At 41.5% G+C, this 23079-nt stretch overlaps 1 protein-coding gene across 2 annotated transcripts in view; it reads right to left on the bottom strand.

Moving 5' to 3' along the window:
* The window catches only part of COG6 (component of oligomeric golgi complex 6), a 58095-nt gene extending 47706 nt beyond the window's left edge, over nt 1-10389 (bottom strand). Inside the window, exons 1-4 of one of the 2 annotated variants that reach the window (XM_014966023.1) lie at nt 10242-10389; nt 9463-9606; nt 8934-9005; nt 5567-5625 (exon numbers count right to left, since the gene is read on the bottom strand). In XM_014966023.1, coding sequence (XP_014821509.1) covers nt 5567-5625; nt 8934-9005; nt 9463-9606; nt 10242-10367 — 401 coding nt within the window. In that variant the 5' untranslated portion in view covers nt 10368-10389. Of the gene's footprint in view, nt 1-5566; nt 5626-8933; nt 9006-9462; nt 9607-9977; nt 10106-10241 lie in introns of those variants that run through there. The other variant, XM_014966024.1, reaches the window with a different exon arrangement.
* Nucleotides 10390-23079: the final 12690 nt, after the last annotated feature.

Here is a 23079-nt window from a genome sequence, read left to right on the forward strand (position 1 = left end):
CCCATACTGCTGAACTTCCTGCATCATTTCCAAATTGACTATGATGAAAAAGGTATTTCTTACAAAAGAAAAGGAAAAAAACACCACCGTGAGACAAGCATGAGAGATCTGTAGTGCAGCACTGCTGAAGCAAATGTTCACTAAGATGTTTTTCCTAAGACTTTTGACCTTGTATTGAGCTCAGAGGTGATAATCAAATCACTCACTGAACTCCAAGAACTGTGTTTGTTGAATTTAAATAAAGAACACGCCTGAATGTAATTAGATTAAAATAAATTAAAGCACATACTGCTGCATTCCAAAATATGTTTGGGAATCATATTTAACTTTATTTTTAAAAAGTGAAACAATCCTAGTGCTACAGAAACTGATTTTCCAGAATCAACAGAACTAATAAGGATTCTGACATCCAATTTTGCTCGGTGTAATAACACAACTAATAGAAGACAGGAAAACAAGACAATGTGTAAAGTTGTTCAAGTGCATAATCCTAAAGAAACCTCTGGAACTTTAGCCTGACTCAAAAATTATCTGTTCAAGCCATTTCCATTCCCATTCTTTCATACAGTTTTCAGAGTATGGTCCAGAAAACTACTTCTGACTCTCACCAATTTTCTGTTTCTGCAGGCTTATTTTTTGTGATCCCACACTCACATAATAACTCTTATTTAATTTTATAAGAATTAATATTCTAAATATTACCTTCTGGTCTCTTTCTTCAATTGTTAGATCCACAACTGTCATTTGTGGCTAACCTCAAAAACAATCTTGCATAATACCTTACCATTAAGTGGCTGGTAGAACTACTATGAAGCCAGGCTTCTGGAATTCTGCATACAGCATTTTGTAACTGAACTGGTATTTCTCTGGATTGGGAACTACCCCGAACTCTAAGAGGCTTGTTCCCAATACAAGGTGAAGTACTTTGGTATCACAAGTAGGTTTTTAACTTCACAGAAAGAAAACCAGAATTAAATTCACATACAGCAAGAGAACCGTCAAGTCACAGGAAGCTTTTCTTAAAATCTCACTTCAAGGAGAAAGATCCTTTTTCTGTCACCCTATTAGCAATGGCAATAAACAAACCCACATCTTTAAAAACGCAGCAGATGTTGTTTGAAAACAAACTAATCTCCTCATTACTATACATAAAAAGCCTAATGCAACCTGAAAGCAATATTAGTGTGCTCAAATAAATATACAGAAATCTAGTAAAGATACTGAAGTGGAAGTGGGTTTTTAGCAATACACAGAAACCGTCCAAATTAATTACCTCTGTTTTTCTTTATTATCAAAGTTTGTTACGAAATATAATAAAACAAACATTCTATTCAAGACTCTACATTACTGAACAGCAATAAATTAACCTTATGTTACAGAGAAATGAGCTGAATGGTTTGGACTACTTCATTTCACACTCCATGGTTCTGTTCAGCTGTGATAAGTCTCAATTTTAAGGAGAGAAGAGTGAAAAAAACCCACCCTAGTCCCTATGTTAAGCAAACTCCATAATTTAAATAATGCGAAACTGTTCTGCTTCTAACATACAGTAATTTTAACTAGTCTTTACATATAAAATGAATTCAGAACAAGCAAGCTAATTGACCAAAGAAATGCAGCAACTCTGACATTCACAAATATAAAAATGCAATTGTATTAATGGAAGATTATTTTTAAAATCTGTTATCAAGTAACATACTCTATTTAGCATTTATGCCAAATCAGGTCTAAAGCTCAGAAACTAAGTTAAAAGAAAAACAATACTGCAAAGCAACAACCTGAGAAAGCCGAAGTTTTAACTTAAATCTGCCACAAACATCTTATTTTCTATCCCAACTACTTAACAAAGTAGTATTTTACCAACACAGGAAGTCCCAAATTGCTTATCAGGATTACCTACAGATAATGCAGGTGGACCACTGTACCTTCAAATTAAAAATTTGAGAGACTAGGATGACCAACAGAGAGTTCAGGCAAGAAGCTTAGGAAACTGAAATTCATCTTGAACAACATCTAATTATATAGGTGATAATACAACGCAAAAACTACTTAGTATAAGAAGCCCAGTAGACACACAGAACCAGTGAGCAGCCAGTCCTTTGCAAGTGCTGCAGAAGAGATAAATTACATGCAAGGATGAAAGCATGAACACGAAGTCTTACTTAAAATGTTCATCGTCATATTCAATTTCCCAAGGCAGCTCTGCATCTTTGGGAGACTATTCTTCACTGCTGTCATGCAGTTCTTCATTAAAAAAAACTCACCAAAACCCAAAAACGCGAACACACTACACAGGTTCAAATGCCATATAGGGAAAAAATTCTGAAGAGATATTTACATTTGTAAGGTCAAAAAATGTTGCTATCTGAGAAAATAGTTCATTATTTCAATCTTCCCTTTATTTGCTTTGAATAGCTAGGGGAATAAAGTTACAACTCCAGTCAAAAAAACTTCGGCTATTGACTTTTTCTCTGGTTTTGAAGTGAACATTCTGTTAATTGCAGTTTGCCTTAAACTTGATACTAATTATAACATCTGTTGATGAAATTTGCTTTCCACAAGAACTGACTAGGCATAAAGAGGGTTTAACGAAGCCAAAGTTTCCACCTGTCATTTAGCAAAAACAGTCTTAAGACTATCACGGAAAGATAACTTGATATCTTGATCAAAGCGAGAGCTAATGTCCTCTTCGCAAATGCAGGCAAGTAAATAAAAAGCTGTGAAATACTCAGATATTTGTCTAAGTAACTTTCTATCTTCATTGTATTATTCAAGCGTAGACAGCAGCCTATTTTCTCTAAAATTTCAGTAAAATAAAAAATTAAATGTTTTTAAAAGCTTTAATCCCTAGTGATCATAAATGTATTAAATGCATCTGAGAGTTTACTCTCTTACTTCGGTTTAGAACACTGAATCAAATCATAATATTTTCCTTCTACAAAAAAATGGCTGGCTAAAGTAAATCAGATAAATTCTAAGTATAATAGAAGACCTTTTTTTGACCATTAGCTAGCACAGCAAATAATTTACTGCAAATGTAAAGAACTTCTGAAGTTATTTTTTAAAAACAGCTAAAAACCGTGAGAACCAAGACCTAATGTAGTAATCAGAGAGAAGGGGAGAATCAAAATCTTTCCTTAAGGACAGTGTAAACAACTGCTTCACCAAAATGACAGAATGTATTATCTCTGCTATTACAAAATATTCAGTAACTATCACTGTGAAAAAGAAGTACATAACTAATATTTTTCAGGGTAATGTTTAAAAACATACTATTCCTCAGCACTGATTTAAGAATTTTACTCACAAACACTTTGGTACATAAAACAGATTATTTTAAAAATATTTTTATGTAAAATTAAATAATTACATAGAAAATTCTACTGTATTGTGCTATTTGAATACAAATTCCCATTGTCCTAAACCTCAAGAAACTTCAACCAAACTCATGTTTTCTTGTGCAAAGCCTAGCCTAAAATAAACAGTTGGTAGAACCACAGACAGTAGAAACAGAAATTTGGGACTGATGAAATCTGGAGATGATGTCTATCTTTCATAATAAGAAGACAGACTTTTTTTTTTTTTTACAAGAACTCTAAAAAATTGTTTACGCTCAGCAATTACTGCCTTGTTCTATACTGAGTGCTCTTGCTTTACAGTCATTGTTTCAATTGCCTTCTTTTCAATGGGTCCAGCTTTCACCTCTGCATTTCAATTAGTGTTTTAGGACAAACCTCAGAAGAGACAGAAGCCATGTCCTCCCCATTTTGCCACTAGTCCTTTGTTGGATAAGAATTGTCACCTGGTAAGTTGAAGAAATCAGCAATTTAAGACGTGCATTTTGTCTGGCTGCTGGCAAGATTTCAGCTTTTCAAGAAACCCCTAACACCCAGCAGCAGAAGCCTCCTCATGTACCTGATGTAAACTGAAGTGATGAATCAGAAAAAACAGCCATTTAATGAGTCAAAAGAAAAGGTGACTCCAATGTCCGCCCCCCACCAAAAAAAAAAAAAAAAAAAAAAAAGGCTTAATTTTTTCATCAGTTTAGTCAGGAATAAAGTTAACTTTGATAATAAATGGCACTATGATATTCCATAAGCATCATATTGTAAGATCACAAATACTGTTTGGCTTCTGCTAGTGACTACTTCATGTATACTTAGAAAATAGCCTTTCAAAAGAAAACTTTTGCCTACATGTGCACTCTGAGGTCCTTAGAAGGACAGGCTTCTTCCTAAACCTTTTTTCCTCCTCACACCAGGGGGATGTTCTGTCTCTTAAAGGAATTAGCAGAAAGTCTTTTAAGTAAACTATTGTGTGACTAAGAACTATATTGTAGAAGTGCTGATAGTAGAAGTACAGTCTGCATAATCTCCTTTAATGGAATTTAAGGCCAATTAGACATACATAATTTGGGATTGGTCTTGGTATCTTCCATTCCACTTCAGAACAAGGAATCAAAGCAGCTTTCCTTTTCTTCAAACTGTGAAAAAGAAGACCACTTTCCTGTCCTACTACTTCACATACTCATATTTAAAATAACAGATTTTCTAAGACTTGACTTCTGCTCACTTAAACTGTGACTTTGCTAAATCCTTCATTTTATATCAACCAGTATTGTAGTTTATGCAGTTATTCTACATTCAACTTTAAAAATATGCACAGATTACACCCTAACCTCACATCCAGACTCTCACAGGACATAATCCACTTCCTACTGAAGTCCATAACACAAACCTACTGATTTTGAAAGTGCACCCAGAGCTATCCAAAGTCGTAATTTCTACCACAAATTTATCACTGGAAATAATTATTTCTAATCTCCAGTGAACTGTAAATAATTTTCAGAAGAAACCTTATAAAGCAAGGAGATTCATTCTTCTACACTGACAAAGGCTAAAGCTGTAAAACCAGATGCCCTAGACATAAAAATGATAAAGATTACTCGAATCTGTCATAGGCTATTATCCTTTTCCCATGAATAAAAATACTGAAAAGAGCAAAATACAAATCTTTTCTTCCACAAGAGGTTGGAGAACCAAGGGAAAAAGTGGTCTGTGATAGCCTTATTAAATAGCACCTAATGTATTTCACAGTTAGCTTTAAACATGGTAGGGTAAGTTACAAGCCAACTTTCTGTTCCTACGTACAGCCCCTGAGGAAGAGAGTGATTTCCACTGGATATGAAGCATTAAAAAGAAGCCTGTGAAACTGATGAGACACTGAGTAGGTCCGTATCTGTTACAAAACAATGTAACTTATATTATCAACTGACATTAGGTAAAGCACATCCATATGTACCACTATAACTGATTCTCTTCCCTAAAAGATCAATTTGTATGATAACAAGTGCTAACACATATTCTTACCTTTTTGCATCCTTTATTAATAAACTAAGACATCAGTATTTTTATTCCAATTAAGCTACAAACACAGACAGTGTTAAAAACAAAATACAAATACAAATGAGTCATTACTCAAAAATAAGAGTGGCAGAATCAGATCTAAAAGAAAATTCCATCAGTACTGTCATGTCTTCAAGAAATAAATAAGGTGGTATACATACTTTTCTGCCTGGAGTTTTGTGGTTTTTACTATCAAGTCCTGAGTTTGTTCCTTTGCTGCCTAGAATATAATTAGAATTGTTAAGCATGTGAAACATACAAACATATGAAATGTACTATACAGCCTTAAGAATGTATCATACTTTTGAAGCTTTCTGACTATAAGCAGTTTAAAGAGCATATTTTTTGAAGCAAAAGGCCTTCTTGAAATAAGTATTCATTAACTCTCCCTGTTTTCAGGCACAAAAAAAATAAATGAACATCCTTATTTGTATATATTTTCATCTTTACATACATTTACATTCACACACAGTTAATTTTTGATTTATATTTAATACAAAACCATTCTTATAAATATTAGAAATAGGTCTAATTATTTTGTTTGTCCATTGGCTGTAAATTGCTTGCTGTTACAAAATGAAAAATGAAACCATTTCCTTTGGATGCTAAACTCCCCAGTACCAGTGTCCATCCAGTCATTTCAGACAGCACGAATACAGCTCTGCTGGCCTTAGCGAGTCTAGCTCTACAGGCCAAGCAGCTCACAGGGCTGTAAGGACCAAGCGCAATGCACTTGAGAAGTTCATCACAGCCCTAAATATTCAGTGATGATGATGCAAGGGAATCCATGCAGAAACAATTCTGCCACAGGCAGCAGCTGCATGAGTGAAGGGATTGCTGCAACTGAAGTTCAAGAGTTCTGAAATTTATTACTCAGCAAGGAGATAAAAGACACCCAGAATTGTTGGTTTCCCCCTGGACACCACCACTGATCATTTAGGCAGAACCTGAAATCAAAATGCATTCAGTATGGAATAATATTGCAAGTGAAGAGCTGGAAACACCTATGAAGGTATTATGTGTGAATAATTTCAAGACTGTAATAGGCCTAAATCACGGTGTTTGCCAAAATGAAGATGCCAGTCTTGAAACCCATGAGAGGTCTTAATGCAAGCATATACACACACTGATTCACTTCAGCCTTTCTACCTGCCACGCTACATTAGGTGCAATGGAAAAGCAGACAAGGTGCAGGAAGGCTTTGAAAGGTGAAAGAAAGGCTGCAACCACTCAAGTACAATTTCAGTCACCAGAGAGGGCCTGAGCTACTCCATGAATACAGACAGTGGGCACTGCTGAGGTGCCCGTTGCTGATTTCTTTAAAGGAAACCATTATGGACTAGCATGCAGATTTAATAAAAGCTCAACAGAATTTACTGAACATTTAGTAGTTCCAAGATAATTTAAGATATCTTTAAGCTTTTCTTCTCTTATATAAATACTGATTTTTTTTAGGTATTTGTATTTTAAACTTATTTTAAAATAATATTGATTTTCAATGTTTCAGCCTAACAAAAAAAAAAGACTATTACAACAAAAGACTGGGCTTAAACTATTCAGTATGCAAATCTACTAATTCCAGACTTTTTTCCACCCACGTCCTTGCAGATTCTAATAAACCAAAAAGACAGAAGAAGAAATTTGGTTCCCTTCCAGGACTCTCTGGACAGAGGTACTAATTGCCAAAAAGAGCGCTAACAGAAGGACAGCAGAAAGGAAGGAAAAGCAGCTTTTCTGGATCTAGCTAGATACATCAAGAAGTCAGTTTTTATTTACATGGATTCAAATACATGCCAGATATTGTTATTATGGTATGTATGTAACGTAAGAGCTTACATCTAAGCAAAACAAGGTAACTGGCAGAAAAGAGTCAGACATGCCAGAAAAATCAGAAAGTTGATATTTGATGTTTCTTGCAGACCCAGAATAGAAAAGTCTTTATTTTCCTCCCTACCTCAGCATACTAATTAAAACTTTCATTATCCTTCAACCCTGCTGCTTTACTCCATTCCAGCACTTGTCTCCTTCCCTCCCTTTCAGCCATCGCATCTATCAAGTCACTGTCCTGAGATCAGATCTGGCAGTATCTGGTTATTTGGATTGGACAGTATTACAAAATAAAAAAGGTAAAAAGCTTTTTTGGCTTATCAGTATATAGTCCCTTATATATCTTGCACTTATTCTGCTTTTTTATTACACTGCTCTCTTAGCACACTCTTCTGCATTATATGCTATAAATCCTCCTCTTTTTATCTTGTATTTGCTCTACTCAGTTCATTTTTGCCTTATTATTCAGCTCGAGCACATGCTCACAAGTCTTCATGTCCTATTACAGATAAAATGCCACAATATTTGACAACTGTTCACGGGCTTATTAACTTACTTTACATTCATATAGACAAAGAAAACATGGGTAGAACTGAGACAAGTTTTAAGTTCTACAGGGCTCTAGAGGAAACCTCCTATGGAGGCCTTGAACAAAACTACCTTCTGACTTTAACAGAAAAAGAAATCACTGCAGGGTGGCTCTATGCTGGGGAAAAAAAAAGAAAAAAAAAAAAAAAAGAAAAGAAAATCACAGATGATAGTTACACTTCATGATCTAAAGCTAGAAAAGACCAAAAATCTGCATGGACACTTGACTCATTTCCACATCTAAGAGATAAATCAAACGGTTCCTGAACTGCACTAGGGAATACATCCGCATTAACAGTGTTCAAAGCGATCTGAGAGCTCTGAGGTGCATTACCCATTGCCTTCCAAAATTGAAAATTAAGTACTGCAGTGTGCTGCACTGTACTGCCACAGTTTTTAGAACAAGCTCATCAAACTACAATCATTCTTATGGGAATTACATACGGTGACTATGAAACCTATTCATCTACGTAGGGAGACATCTAAAGTCCCCCATTAGGAGGGGAAAAATAAATTGTTTTCACAGGATATTTATTTCACAAGATTTGTCAGTGAAGGGTTCTCATTCACATACTGAAACTTATATGCTATATTCAGAGCAGATTTGATTTGGCAAAGCATCTGCACTTCAGCCTCCATAACCTGTTAAACTCATCACTGTACTGAATATTGAACTTGAACACTAAACCCAAGCCAGATTCAGAAACACATCATAAAAAGCAACTTCCTTCCCCCCCCACCCCCGAACATTATGGATTCAGAATTAATATGAAGCAGAATTGGTTTTGTTGCACATCAGTATTTTGAGACAATGTTATGAAACAAAACCAGTAGAATGAAGATGGCACACTAGATTTGTCTCCCTCTTTGGATTAAAAGATACTTTCTTATAAATATACTTGACTTATTTATATGAACTGAAATGCTCTCCTCAAAACATTTTCTAAATAAGTAAAAAGAAATGTGTTAATATCCTGAAGTAACATAAAACACATACTATGGAAACATCTCAGTGTCATTATTAATCCTCCAAAATAATTATTTATCTTTTCAAAAGAAAGTAATCACACCTCAAAAGCAAAAATATACAAAGCACATCTATTTATACATTACCTTTAAACGACTGGACATATCTTCACAGCAGCTGCTCATTGCTTGCACATCTTCATTTATACTCTCAAGCTCCTAAAGATGTTCAAATAACAGTAACTGTGGTTTAAATCAGAAATGCCACGCCAAAGACCAGCTACACTCCACCAAAATGAGATGCCCAAGTTACAAAGAATATAGTTGCTCGAGGCTCCCTGGTTACCAACAGAGAGAACGCACCTCTAAAGATCAACATTCACTTGGGATTTTTGTCTGTTTGAAACACTTGTGCAGGATTTTCATCAAAGCAAACAAACGATAAAACAATTTTACTGTAAAATTATATTTGCCCTGGAAAATCACAATCTCTCTTAACCCTTTTTTCTCTTTCTTTTAACTTTAAATTACTGAATTTCACTGAATTTCACTGAATTTTTAGAGTTGGAAGGGACCATAGAGATCATCTAGTCCAACTCCCCTGCTGAAGCAGGATTGCTTAGAATTACATAGCAGTACTACTGCAAGACAGCTAGTCACACTGTAAAAACACTACCTCTTTAACTTGCTTGAATATGTGGACAAATTCTTCATTTATGGCTAAGCTTCGTCGTTCAATGTCTCCACGCAAGTTTCTTCGGGTGCGCAAACTGTTTTCGACAAAAAAGGTCGAGAGTGCCTTCAGCGCTTCCAGCATTTCCTAGAAATTAAAAAAAAAAAGACCGTAACTTTCCACACAGTTACAAAGAAGCAGGTTACATAGTCTGTAGCCATCCCAAATTCATGGTTTTAGAAAAAAAAAAAGAAAAAAAAACCAAACAACCACCTTGCCTTACTACATGGTTTTGGAGAAAAAAACATACCTAAACACACTCTAAAGCAGTTGTCAAATAACTAATATTGCTGAGTTTTTCTTCTTCTTGTATGTTGTAACACACAACTTTGACTATTATTTTACAATAGCTTTAATCAATGAGATCACATTTGGCTAAAGAATAACCTACGCATAGCTGGAAAACATATAAATCAGAAAAAGCTCGAGAAATGCCTCCCACCCTAAGGAATACAAACCTCCCTACGGCTGGCAGGGAAGGAGCAGGTGCGCGGCATGTCGCCGGAGAAGAGAAAACTTAATTTTATGTTCAATTAAACGCTGCAAACGTCAGGTTGCGGGTCCGCAGCGGAACTGAGGGTATGACAGGGCTCCCCCCCCAATTTGGGAGCCTATCGGGGCCCGCAGCCCCTGACGCCCCATCCGGCCGATTCCCCGCAGGGCACTCCCCGCCGGGCAGGCCCCGGCCCCCGCCGCGCCCCCTCGGCCGCCTCCCGCCCCACCTTATCGTTATCCAGGCGAGTCTCCAGGATCTTGTTGAGCTTGCGGGACAGCGGGTTGCTGCCCGGGGCAGCCGGGAGCCCCGGAGCGGGGGCAGCAGGCGGCGGCGGTGCGGCGGTGTCGGCCATGGCTGCGGCCTTCCCCCGCCGCCCGCCCCCAGCGCCGCGGGGTGACCGGCTCCGGCAGAAACGCGCTCCCGAGAGTTTGGTTCCGGCCCGGCCCGGGGCTGCGGGAGCCGGGCGTGTGATCAAATATGGTTTTCATAATGGTGACTGGAGCTGGGGTTGTTCAGCCTGGAGAAGAGGAGGCTGAGGGGAGACCTTATCGCTCTCTACAACTACCTGAAGGGAGGGTGTAGCCAGGTGGGGGTTGGTCTCTTCTCCCAGGTAAGAAGCGATGCCTGGAGAAGAGAAGGCTCCAGGGAGGCCTTATAGCGGCCTTTCAATATCTGAAGAGCTGGAGGAGGACACTTTGCCAGGAAAGGTAATGATAGGACAAGGGGAAACGGTTTTAAATTGGGAGAAAAAAGATTCAGATTAGATATCAGGAAGAGATTTTTTACTATGAGGGTGGTGAGGCACTGGAACAGGTTGCCCAGGGAAGTTGTGGATGCCCCATCCCTGGAAGTGTTCAAGGCCAGGCTGGATGGGGCTTTGAGCAACCTGCTCCAGTGGGAGGTGTCCCTGCCCATGGCAGGGGGGTTGGAACTCGATGATCTTTGAGGTCCCTTCCAACCCTAACCATTCTATGATTCTATGATTCTATGACAAGAGGAAATGGCCTCAAGTTGGCCCTCAGGGGAGGTTGAGATTGGAAAAATTTCTTCACAGAAAGGGTTGTCAAACACTGGACCAGGCTGCCCCATGAAGTGGTGGAGCCACCATCCCTGGAGGCATTTAAAAGAGGTGGTGCTGAAGGACATGGTTCCATGGTGGTTTTGACAGTGCTGGGTTAATGGTTGGACTTGATGATCTGAAAAGTTCTTTCCACCCAAGCCAATGCCGGGATTCTATCGCCATAATTATTTCATTAAATAGATGCTTTAGCTATGAGCATAGCTAAAATGGGAAAATAGATGGACTCTTTGTTGTCTAAGCTAATAGCAATGAGAGTAAAAGTGTGTCAAAACAAGGAGGATGTCTTGTTTTGGCCATGCATTTACTGACACAGGTTTTAACCCCTGAGGTCTCCTCACAGCTCCAGAACAGCAGAGTGGCCTCTCCACCGCAGAGCTGAGAAGACGTGACTGTGTGAGCTGGGGCTGTGCTGGGACCCATGTACCCCACCGTGGCAGCAGTGGGCTTCGCTTCCCCAGAGAGCCTGGCCTGGGACTGCTGCCGTCATGGTTTGGTGGTGGTGGGTCAAACATCTGCAGAAGCTCGGCTGCTGAAGTCCTGCAGCCAAGCGCTGAGGTGCGATGAAAGGATTTCTGTGAGCTTTTTCCAAAGGGCAAAAGGCAGATACGGAGATGAAGGTGAAAGAACATGACTATATACAACATATAGCTGTTGTTTAAGAAGACTATAGTATTAGCTTTGAAAACAAGAGCACTTTGCATATGCAGTTTGCCTGATGGCGTGCTGATCAAAAGGTAAAGACTCAAATAGCAGCTTAACTCTTCAGGAGTTTGGGGCCTTCGCATTGCTCTTCTGTTGGGTATTCCTGAAAAGAACTGCAAGTGAATCAAGTAGCCTTTGCCTTTATGCCCAAGGTGGACCACTGAACTTCTAAATGTTTTCATTCACTTGTTGGTTTTTTTTTCCTCTTTTAGTTTGAGTCATTTATCTCAATAAAAAATTGTGTGACCAAAGCTCCCCTCCTGAAATCTTAGCACGACAGGGACAGTGATAGGATATTTTTCTATTTAACTTTTATTTTTTGTTTGCTTCCTCACATGGATCCTCTACCTCAAAGGTCAGCTCTTCTGAACACCCTGTGTAGTGCCTTGTTTCTGCTCTTGTCTAATTAGCAAGTAGGTTTTCAAGTATTTTCAGGCATCTTTTTTTCCCTTTTTAGTTTCTGTTCCTCCACCCTATTACACTGATGTAATCTCTTCCTAGATGTCCTTTACTTATAACTAAGCTTCCAGGAGGCAGGATCTCCCTTCTCCCTGTCAGAAGAGATAAAACAGCTCACAGATGTGAGCAATTAATATTTAAGCATGTCAAGAAAATCCTATTATTAGAAAGAACCCCTCCCAAATATTAATTGGATGTTGTTAGCAGTTTGAACAACATTTAAAATGTTATTAACCTGTTGAGTGAGTTGACAGAGTGAAGGCACACCTTGAAGTCAGGAAGACTTGAACATCTGAACCACAAGTGTCAGTTGAATCAAGACCATTGCCAAGTCTTGTCCAGCAAGTTATGCCACAAACATACAAGGAGCCACAAAGATTTTCCTCTATCAGTTGGTACATGCATTTTCTTTTGAAGCACCCAGTTCTGCTTTTAGATGCTCCTTGATGGGTGTGCAGTTTTTCAAGAATGTGTTTCATGAGCCAGAATGCTTCTAGCTAACATAACACATTGGGCTGGCAGGATCTGATAGGATTTTGAAACAGCGTGTGTTTATCTGTGCATGTGTTTTCCTGGGCAAATGAGAAGAGATAATCAACGGAGCACTTTTTAGTCTCCCATGACTGAAAGTAGTTGTGTGAGGGCACCAGGGCTTATCTTTTGTTCCTCTTTTAGGAGTATTAGCTGTAACTGCAAAAAAAAAAAAAACAACAACTCTTTTTCTCCTATGAATACTATTTGCAGGCTACATTTTTCCCCAGAACAGATTTTTTTAAACAAAAATGCAAATATGATCGCGTAATGAGGTCACCGTCTAAAACTCAGGTGCTGTGCCATGGCTTGTATGTGTCACGAGGGTGGGTTTGACATGACATTCTTACCAGTTTGCTTGTCAACCAGCAAGCGTTGTCATGTTAAGTCAACTGGATGTACATTGTGGGATAAAACGATTGGGAGTTTGTGAACTGTGACTGCCAGAAGGGACTTTGATTCCAAATATCAGTTCCTGTGTATCAATGGAATACAGTTCGTGTAGCGTGTGTAATTTACTCAAGCATAAGTTCCCTTACCAAAGCTAGATATGGCAGCAAAACTACAGGTGTCAGCAAAGAAATGTCTAGTACATGGTGTTTTCTGTTGGTTTTCTTATCTTAGTCCCTTACTATGTTTTTTGTTTGTTTAGGTTTTGGGTGGGATTGTTTTGTTTTGTTTTGTTTTTTCCCTAAAAATAGACAGCAAAATAGCTGTTATCACTATGCATCTGGTGCAGTTGTTCACAAAACACACATGTGGTGCACTACAGACAGGACCACGGTTTAGCCTGCAGAACAGGGAGCATGTGGTCTGTGGAATTCCACCTGCCATCTAAGTAGCTCGAGCTAATAATGCCATCGTACTTTCAAGTGCTTGGACGTTCATGTACTTTTTGAAGGCAAAGACAAAAAGGTTTGTAGTAGTCACCTCAGTATGTTCCTCAAAAGCCTAGGTAAGAATAAACCTCCAGTGGATTAATAGGTTGTCTGGGCTCAAAGATGTGACTGAGCTGGTATTTCCCTACCCTGTGACAAAAGAGGAGTGACAGAGCAGGACACGGAGGGAATGCTTTCTTAAATACAGAGAAGGAGGAATAGCCGTTGCCATGGGTGTCATCACAGGCAAAGCAGGGTGAGACAGGAGGATTTTTGTGATGAGGGAAGAATAAAATATAAAAATACATTGAAAGAAGAAGAATGGGAGGAAAGGAGGAAGGAGGGAATGAAGGGAGGAAGGAAGGGAGGGAAGGAGGGAGGGAGAGAGAGAGGAAGGAAGGAAGGAAGGAAGGAAGGAAGGAAGGAAGGAAGGACGGACGGACTAATGCAGAGCTTACTTCAGTACGATGCACAGAGGACATGGGAACAGAAAAGATTATGAAGTCACGGAGGCGAAAGGTCATATAACAAATGCACATAATTAGTTATATTTTCTTATAGTGTAATAGATAAAAAGAACTTGGCAATGCTACTGTTGCATACAGTTTACAGCCTGCTGATGCTTTCAGATGCAGTGAAAAAGAGCACCTACAGAAAGGTGCCTGTAGAGTCTTGCTGCTCTGATACCACATCCCTGTGAAAATGAGAATAGCCCTTTATGCTGCAGCCCCTACAGAAGATCAGGTCAGCGGAACTCAGCTCCACCAGGCTCTCCACTGCACACAACGTACCGCAAAAAAAGTCCATCACTGCCTTATGTTTTTGACTAGTTCTCTGCTATCAAATTATTAATCAGCTTTCTGCAGCCTTCTGAAGCCATTTTGTGCTGTGCTTGGGCTAGAAAAGCCAGCTGATAGGTGGGAGCACAGGAAAACGTTCTGTGTCTTTAAGTCAATTGGGGTTGGATTTTTTGTCAGTTCATTTTCTGAGAGGTTAATATTGTAGATAGTTTTCAGCAGACCGAATCAGCCTGTTCCTTGAGCCAACAATTTTTCAAAAGCTCAGACAGAGTTGACCCCATTCTGCAAATTAAGGTTTGACTCCGTGAGTGATTTGGCCAAAGGTCACCCTGACAGCAACCTGTAGTCATGTAGTGAAACCTGTCTCTGTCCCTTGGAGCTCCAGAAGAATGTATGTCTCTGAAGTTTTCGGTTAGCTCATGCTACCTCTCTTGAGGATTTATTGTCATGCCTCACAGTCAGCAGTAGTGGCTATAATATATGTGATGCTGAATCAGCCACCTGGTTGAGGAGCTGTAAAACTTCTGTTTGTTATAACTCACTGAAAAGATAACACTAGCAGTACAGTGTGCACTTTAATGCATACCAAACCCATGAAGTCTTCCTGTTCATCTCCTGCTGAAAAAAAACCAACCCAAAAACATTGATTTCAAGGGAAGTACTGTGTCAGCAAAACTAATGGGGTTTGGTTGAAATATATTTGGCTCTAGAGCTCTACAGAATACAGGTCTTCTCTAAGGAAGTGGTCATCTAAACTATGTGGCCACATCCCTGGCAAGGTCAATAGCATTGGTCGTGGCACTGCCACCCACTGCAGCGAGGGCTGAAATTTCACGTAGAAAAAAAAAGAAACAAATGGCTTAGATGGTGGAGCCAGGAGAATTAATGTCTGCTTGTGGGTGACTAACTGCATGATCTTAGTGACACAATGTCTCTGTTGCTGAGGTATAAAGCTTGTCTTCCTTTGCATATGCTCATTAGTATGCCAATGAGATCTGTAATATAGGAGATCATTGTTATCATTACAATACTAGAGCAAAAAAGAGGAATATTTTTGCCAAAAAAAAGTAGAAGCAAGACATGACTAACACATGATATAATGCTAATGGTACATGCCAGACCTGCTATCCTTTCTCTTCAAGCAATGACCGCCTATGTCCTGCTGGCAAAAAGTCTCTGGAATGTGTTTTGTTTTACAGATGAAATAAAAGTAACCCAAACAACTGGACAAAAATTGCAACTATTCACCATCAGAAAAAGAAACAGTACCCCTCACTATGTCCTGATCTCAGGTCAGGTCAGTCTCTAGCAAAGAAAATGTTGAGAATGATACCAAAATTACTGGGCAGTCTCTTCACATCAGCTGATCGACACAAGGTCATCTATGGGATCATGTCATGGCCATGACACGGATCATGAGAAGCCAAATGTATATCTAATCAATCATGAGAATGATAGCATTAGGAAAAATTACTTTTGAGTGAGTACATCTGCAGCACAAGTTTTAACACAGACCACAACTGCTGCAAACTTGGCAGAGTTCCCTTTTTCAACAGCTCCTCCAACTGCTGTATTTTAATCCAGGCCTGTGGGTCAAATGCCCATTGCTTACAGAACTCAGTTGAATCTGTTAGGTTTTTTTTTCCTTGAATTTTCTGGCACGTTTCCTGTGAATAGACTGTTTGTTGCAATGCCTTAATGGAGACCCAGACCACTGCCTTAAGCCCCCCCAGCTAGTGATGAACCATAACTTTTCATCACTGAAATGCCTGCGTAGTTTAGGCAATTCTTGTTATCCCCAGAACCCAACCACTATGGTCATTTTGTGTTTGCAGTTCAAGGTGCTGAAGACATGTGATAAAAGCAGCATATATTGCTATCATTCAGGATTCGTACTGGATTTCAAAAGACTATTACTCTGCTTGGCAGGACAAGAGATACATAAATATAGACACAGTAATAAAATGTATAACAAAGTGCATTTTTGCAGCTTTCTTCATTTAATTTTCTCTATTGCATTGATTGGCTGCTCTCAGTTTTAAAGCCTATATGTCTTTTCCAAAGCTCCTTTTAAACTCCTGTTGTATGGGTTTTGCCCTCTTGCCCTTTTTGCACCTACCCACACACACGTTTCTGCTACACAGGCAAGGTAGAATTGCTTCTCTCAGCTCCAGCTGATTTCTTTACAGTAGTCGCTATTCAAAGTACAGTCCTTAGCATTAATAACTGCTATACTGCATCTGGTAGCTGTTCCTTGGGATGTACTTTCATAAGATGATAGATTTCTCACTTTGCTAACCCAGCAAATCCTGCACAAATGTTTGTATTGGCATAGGAGGGGCAAGAGTATATGGCCAGGGAAAACTGAGGGATAGGACCTCCCTTTTAAATGGCAGGTGACAGTTTTGTCAGGCAAAAGTGAATATGGAACCATGAGGGAACAAGGAACTCTTGAGGGGGCAAGCAATGGTGGTGTGGCATGGGGGCAAAAGTGGGGCAGCTTCACCTCTAAACCCATTGTCTTGTTAAACTGCACCTTAGAGATGTTGCTAGTGCAAGTCACATAAGAATATTGACAAGCACAGCAATTTTCGTAGCAGCATTACAGCATTAATCTAATTTTACAGGTATGGGTGTCATAAACAAGTTTCCTTAGTTCTCATAACAATTCTGTTTGGGTAAATTTAATGGATCTTTATTGCTAAGTAAAAATTTCCAAGAAGCCAGAAGAAGTCACGCTCTCTGACCTCTATCGGGAGGAAAGCAAAACAACATCTCAGCAACTCCAATGTGGAGCTACCTGGCATATTTGGATTTGATTCCCTCTGTAAAGAGTTGACTCAGAAGTGTCCTCCGGGCTTGCCTCAACTATTTATCTTCTTGTGTCAGCTCATGCAGCCCTTCCAAAGCCTTGGCGAGACGCCATCACCCTCAGAGATGCTGAAGAGCTGCAATGGATAAAAATAACTTATTACTTAACAGCTGACACTGGTCGCAGTCACTGCAGATGAGTTGCAAACAATTTCTCTGCAAAGTTCTGCTCACCTCCAGAAGAAATATGTTTAAGCCTACAGTTTCTTGCTAAAGTTATCTGCCATCCCTTTCTGGTGGTCAATCCAGCCTTCGTGTCGTTATCATCCTGACTGATGCACTGGAAGCCAATAATTATGTCCCTGAAGGAAGGCAAAGGTTGTAGGACACAACCTTGTTTCTAAACTCCAGCATCTCTGGTGCATATTTATCCGTGTGCAATCTGAAATAGCGAGGTGGGAATGAACCTGTGCAGCTCCACCAAGAACGGGCAGGGTGGTGGCGACTTGGCCTGTCCCAAGCCCCTCTGGGTGGCTGGGGGACAGCAGGCAGGAGTACTGTGATGGGCTGCTTGCTTTTGAAGCGTGGAGGGAAGACAGCTCAGCCTTGCCACGCTGGGTGGTGCGGCTGTCAGATGGCTGGGTACTTCTGGTGTCGCTCTGTGATTACATTGGAAGGAGAACGCGTTGCGCATTTTGCTGCTCAGATGAGGGTTTTGCCAAGGCAGGAGTTCTGTGTCAGCATCTTCTGCAGCCGAGTAGCTTGGTTCGGCTGGTGTACAGCACAGCCTCAACAGCTTTGTGAAGCACTCACATTCCCTGGCAGGAGCTCAAGGAGCATTTCCAGCAACCTCCAATTACAGTATTAATTACAGGAGACTATCGAGTTCCCCAGAATAGGCCCCGAGCTTCCTTTTGCATGCAAACTAGCAAGGACTTTCTTGTCCATGCAGGTAGAGCTCTCTTCAGAATCTCATCAGCCTCTTGATACATCACCCGTCACTGTCAACTTCCCTTCAACAATGACACCTTAAAACACTGTTGTGCATGCAGAGCACATGCCTCTCCAAATGCAAATGTCACGTTGAGTGAACTGCCAATCTGGAGGTTTTGACAGGATATTTTAATGTTAATTTGGATGGTCAGTGGTTCCCCTCTACTTCTGTCCCATACGTAGCTTTTTATATGATCAAGTCCTGAGCCCTAATAATACAGGCACAGTAACACCTTACAGAGAAGCATCAGGTGCCTTAGCCAGATTGCAGACTGCAGATTGCAGCACTAACTGGCAGAAATTAGCAGATTGTCTTCAAGCAATGTTTGTGCCTCACTGTGGAGAGCTGATGGCAAGAAATGCCCATGCTGGCATGGAGCTAGGCTTTCCTTTCACTGGTCAAAAAGCAGACTATTTTGCTGCTTTACTGGTGGTGTGATTGCTGATCCACTGCTGATACAGGGAGCTCTGAATATTGAGTGGCCTCAATCTCTTCTCACGCTCTTTAACTTGGATACCTGAAGACTTGAAAACAAAATGAAGTACTTATGGTGTGATGCATCTCACCAGTATTCTACCATCTAAAAGTCAGGGGTGAAGTCCACAGGTGTCCTCCCTATCAGAGGAGTGAAAGAAAACACTTTCAGGAGGAAATTCCCCCTCAGACTCCTACCTCATCTTCTCCACTGACTGCACAGCAAACTTGTTGATTAGACACTGATTTTTTTTTTGCCCCTGTTGGTCTGACTGTGGCTTTTGACTGGTCTGCAAATAATACTGAGAGTATATCCCAGCTTCAGTGCTGCAGAAATGAAATACAGGCTTTGAATCCTGGTGTAAGCCCACTCTCCTTGTACTCATGGAGGAGGGGGGTGGGAAAAAAAAAAAAAAAGTTTGATTTTACAATTAAATAAATAAAATGTCTCATTTTCACAGTAAAATGATACACTCAGTGCCTGTAGGTATGTGACATATCATCCAGACACATGTCATTTTGGGTGACATATCATGGACTTGCCAGTTGCAAAGGAAGAACTGCCCAAGGGCTAGCTTGATTTTTGCACCTGAATCAGAAAAAAACTTTTAGATTTTCGTTCATAAATCAGTGGTGCAGTCTAGTTCATACCTGCTTCTGTTTCCTCTTCTCCTGTGTCTCCTTTCTTCGTTCATTTTGTCATCTCCTCTCTATTGTCCCATGCCAATCCATCTCTCGAAGGTATGTGTTCCACTCCATCAGAGGTATGCCTACTTGGGATGCGTTACCCACTTTCTCAGATACCAATATGAATCCAATTTTCTTTTAACATGATGAGATTTTGACACAATTTCTGTTATCAGTAGTGTGGATATTATGCCAGCACACCACCACCAGGTATCTGCTTGTGTCTGAGTCATTGAAACGAGTAGTTGTTTCACTAGAGACTCGAGTGTGAGCAGGAATATATGTGCTGAGCTCCATTCTCCAAAGTGTCAGGCACCGGCTTGAATATGTGCTTAAGTGCTTGGTGATTCCTGTGTTTTACCAGACTGAGGCAAAATTCCTTTATTTTTCAGGCGCTGAAGTTAATGGAAGCATTCACGGATGCGTATTGCAGTACAGCTGAAGAAAACAAGATGGTTGCAAAGAAAGAGGAAAGACAATTCTCACTGCATCCATCAGAGAGGAAGGACGTATTGTCTTCATGAATTTGGAGGAAGAGAATGAGAATTAATTCCCCTCTCATCACTCCCTCAGCCCGTTTCTGCCTCATTTTCCTCCAGATGTTTAAAGGCCCGAGCAACGGGCAGCAGTATGCAAAGCTACCACAAAGTCCTCTTTTCAGATGTGAAAGTGGCTTTGCTAGTATCTGGCTTCTCTAAGGACAGCTTGTGGTGTGTATTTGAGTGAAAGATTCATTTTTAAAAAAAAAAAAGAGTCCCCAGTTTAATGGGTAATTTCCCTTGAAAATGGTAAACTGCAAATTAAATGGCAAAAAGCAATTAATTATTGAAATGATAATATCCTTGTAAAGGTTAAGAGGTAATATAAATGAAGTTCCTGTGAGCACATTAATGGAATTACTATCTTCCCCCTTATAAGTGGCAACTGTAACGACCTTGCTAATTAGCTTTTTCATGGGGAAAGGGAATATTGAAATATGTAGTTATATTGCAGAAGCACAATCTATGACTAGGTCATTTTGCTACAACAGAATATAGACAGAATGCTGTTATATGAAGTTAAGAGCTCTTCCCAGTGCACGCAGCTTTTGGTGGAAACGGGAAACGCTGTATTTGAATGATGTAGAAATAACAACTTGTAATTTGGAAGGAAAACACGGGCCAAAGCCAAAGATTAACACAGACACGTGGACAAGGATACAACTCCCTTCAGCTTGCTGCAGCTTCCTGGGGAGCACGAGGCATGGCCAGAACATGAGTCAACCCGCTGTGGCTGAGCTGGTGCCTGTCACTCCCATGCCCAGAGCAGGGCTGGGCTCTGCCCTCCAACCTGGCTCTCAGTACGCCCCGTGCAGTGCTTTTAACAGTGGAGGTATAGGTGTATACACATAAAACACATAAATGCATCCACATGTAGGCATGTGAACGCATGGGTGGAGATTGGCTGGAGAGCAGCCCTGAGGAGAAGGACTTGGGAGTGCTTATGGATGAGAAGCTCAACATGAGCCGGCAGTGCGCGCTGGCAGCCCAGAGAGCCAACCGTGTCCTGGGCTGCATCAGGAGAAGTGTGGCCAGCAGGTCTCGGGAGGTGATTCTGCCCTTCTACTCTGCACTCGTGAGACCCCACCTGGAGTGCTGTGTCCAGCTCTGGAGTCCTCAACACAGGAAGGACATGGACCAGCTGGAACAGGTCCAGCGGAGGGCCACGAAGATGATCAGAGGGATGGAGCACCTCTCCTATGAAGACAGGCTGAGGGAGCTGGGATTGTTCAGCCTGGAGAAGAGGAGGCTCCGGGGAGACCTGATAGCAGCCTTTCAATATCTGAAGGGTGCCTATAGAAGAGCTGGGGAGGGACTCTTTGCCAGGAGGTGTAATGATAGGACAAGGGGAAACGGTTTTAAATTGGAAGAAAAAAGATTCAGATTAGATCTCAGGAAGAAATTTTTTACTATGAGGGTGGTGAGACACTGGAACAGGTTGCCCAGAGAAGCTGTGGATGCCCCATCCCTGGAAGTGTTCAAGGCCAGGCTGGATGTGGCCTTGAGCAACCTGCTCTAGTGGGAGGTGTCCCTGCCCATGGTTGGAACTAGATGATCTTTGAGGTCCCTTCCAACCCTAACCATTCTATGATTCTATGATTATATCTACTCTATTTCCTATTGACAAGCCTTTTAGAGAGCTTCAAATAAATGATCTTGGTTCTTCCCCCATTATGTCTTGGATGTTGATACACTGGAAAGTGGGTACTGCTTGGTTTTCAGCTTTGGCATTCCAATTTTTCCGTGAATGAATCCATGCAAGGTTTCGGAGGTTCCAGCTTCGCAGAGTGCCTGAGATTTGTACGATCCTCGGGGTATGATGAGGGGGGGAAATGAGCTTCCATTTGTAAAAGCGTCCAGGCTGGATGGGGCTTTGAGCAACCTGCTCTGGTGGGAGGTGTCCCTGCCCATGGTTGGAACTAGATGATCTTTAAGGTCCCTTCCAAGTCTAACCATTCCATGAGTCTAAAATGAATTGGCCTTTGTCCCCAGCAAGAGGATTTTCAGCTTTCCTTTCTAAAAACCTCCAAAATCATTATTCTCATCCTTGGGAATGCGATCTAATATGGTGACCTAGATGCAAATGATGGCTAGAGCTGAGGGGGGGAGGTGGCTCAGCTCCTCTTCTGCGGCAAAAGGCTGGGGGGGGGAGAGGAACAGGGCGCTGCCTTCCATCCCGTTCGCAGACACACACCAGCTTATGCCAACTCTGCCCTAAAAGTCATGGTTGCATGTTCTGCAGGTGCACCTCGGGACCCTCAGGGCCGGTGGCGGAGGGCGGTTACGAATCACACACATTTTGTGGAGAAGGGGAAGAGGCTCAGCCTCTCTGCCCCACGCCTTTCTCCTCCCGCAGCCCCCCCCGCACACCCCGCCTCCCTCTGCAGCCGCCGCTCGCCCGGGGGGGACCCGAGGGCTCGACCCCTCGCCGTTTCCACCCCGGGAGGTGCGGAGCTTCCCGGCCCCGCTTCCCGAGGCCGCCGCCGTCCCGGGCTCCCGTTACCGGCCGCCCAGCGAGTGTCACTGTCGAGCAGCGCAGGGCTCGGCTCCCTCCTCCGCCGGCACGGCACGGTACGGCACGGTACGGTACGGTACAGCACACAGAATCACAGAATCTGCTAGGTTGGAAGGGACCTTAAAGATCATCTTGTCCAACCGTCAACCTAACTGACAAAAATAGACACCCGCACAACAAACAAGGAGCATCATCACTAACCCATACCTCCCAGCACTACATCAACCCGTCTTTTGAACACCTCCAGGGATGGTGCCTCAACCACCTCCCTGGGCAGCCCATTCCAATGGCTGATAACCCTTTCGGTGAAAAAATTTTTCCTAATATCCAGCCTGAACCTCCCCTGGTGCAACTTGAGGCCATTTCCTCTCGTCCTGTCGCCTGTGACTTGAGAAAAGTACGGTACGGCACGGCCCCGCCGCCCTCACAACCCGGGCACCGGCGCCCTGCTGGCCCTGAGCTCAAAATGGGACTCACGGTACGGCACGGCCCCGCCGCCCTCACAACCCGGGCACCGGCGCCCTGCTGGCCCTGAGCTCAAAATGGGACTCGCAACCATTAGGCCCATCCCTAAGCGAGGCTTTAAATTAAAA

The sequence above is a fragment of the Calidris pugnax genome, unplaced genomic scaffold (genome assembly GCF_001431845.1).
Source record: "Calidris pugnax isolate Ruff unplaced genomic scaffold, ASM143184v1 scaffold20, whole genome shotgun sequence".
In the NCBI taxonomy this organism is placed as follows: Eukaryota; Metazoa; Chordata; class Aves; order Charadriiformes; family Scolopacidae; genus Calidris; species Calidris pugnax.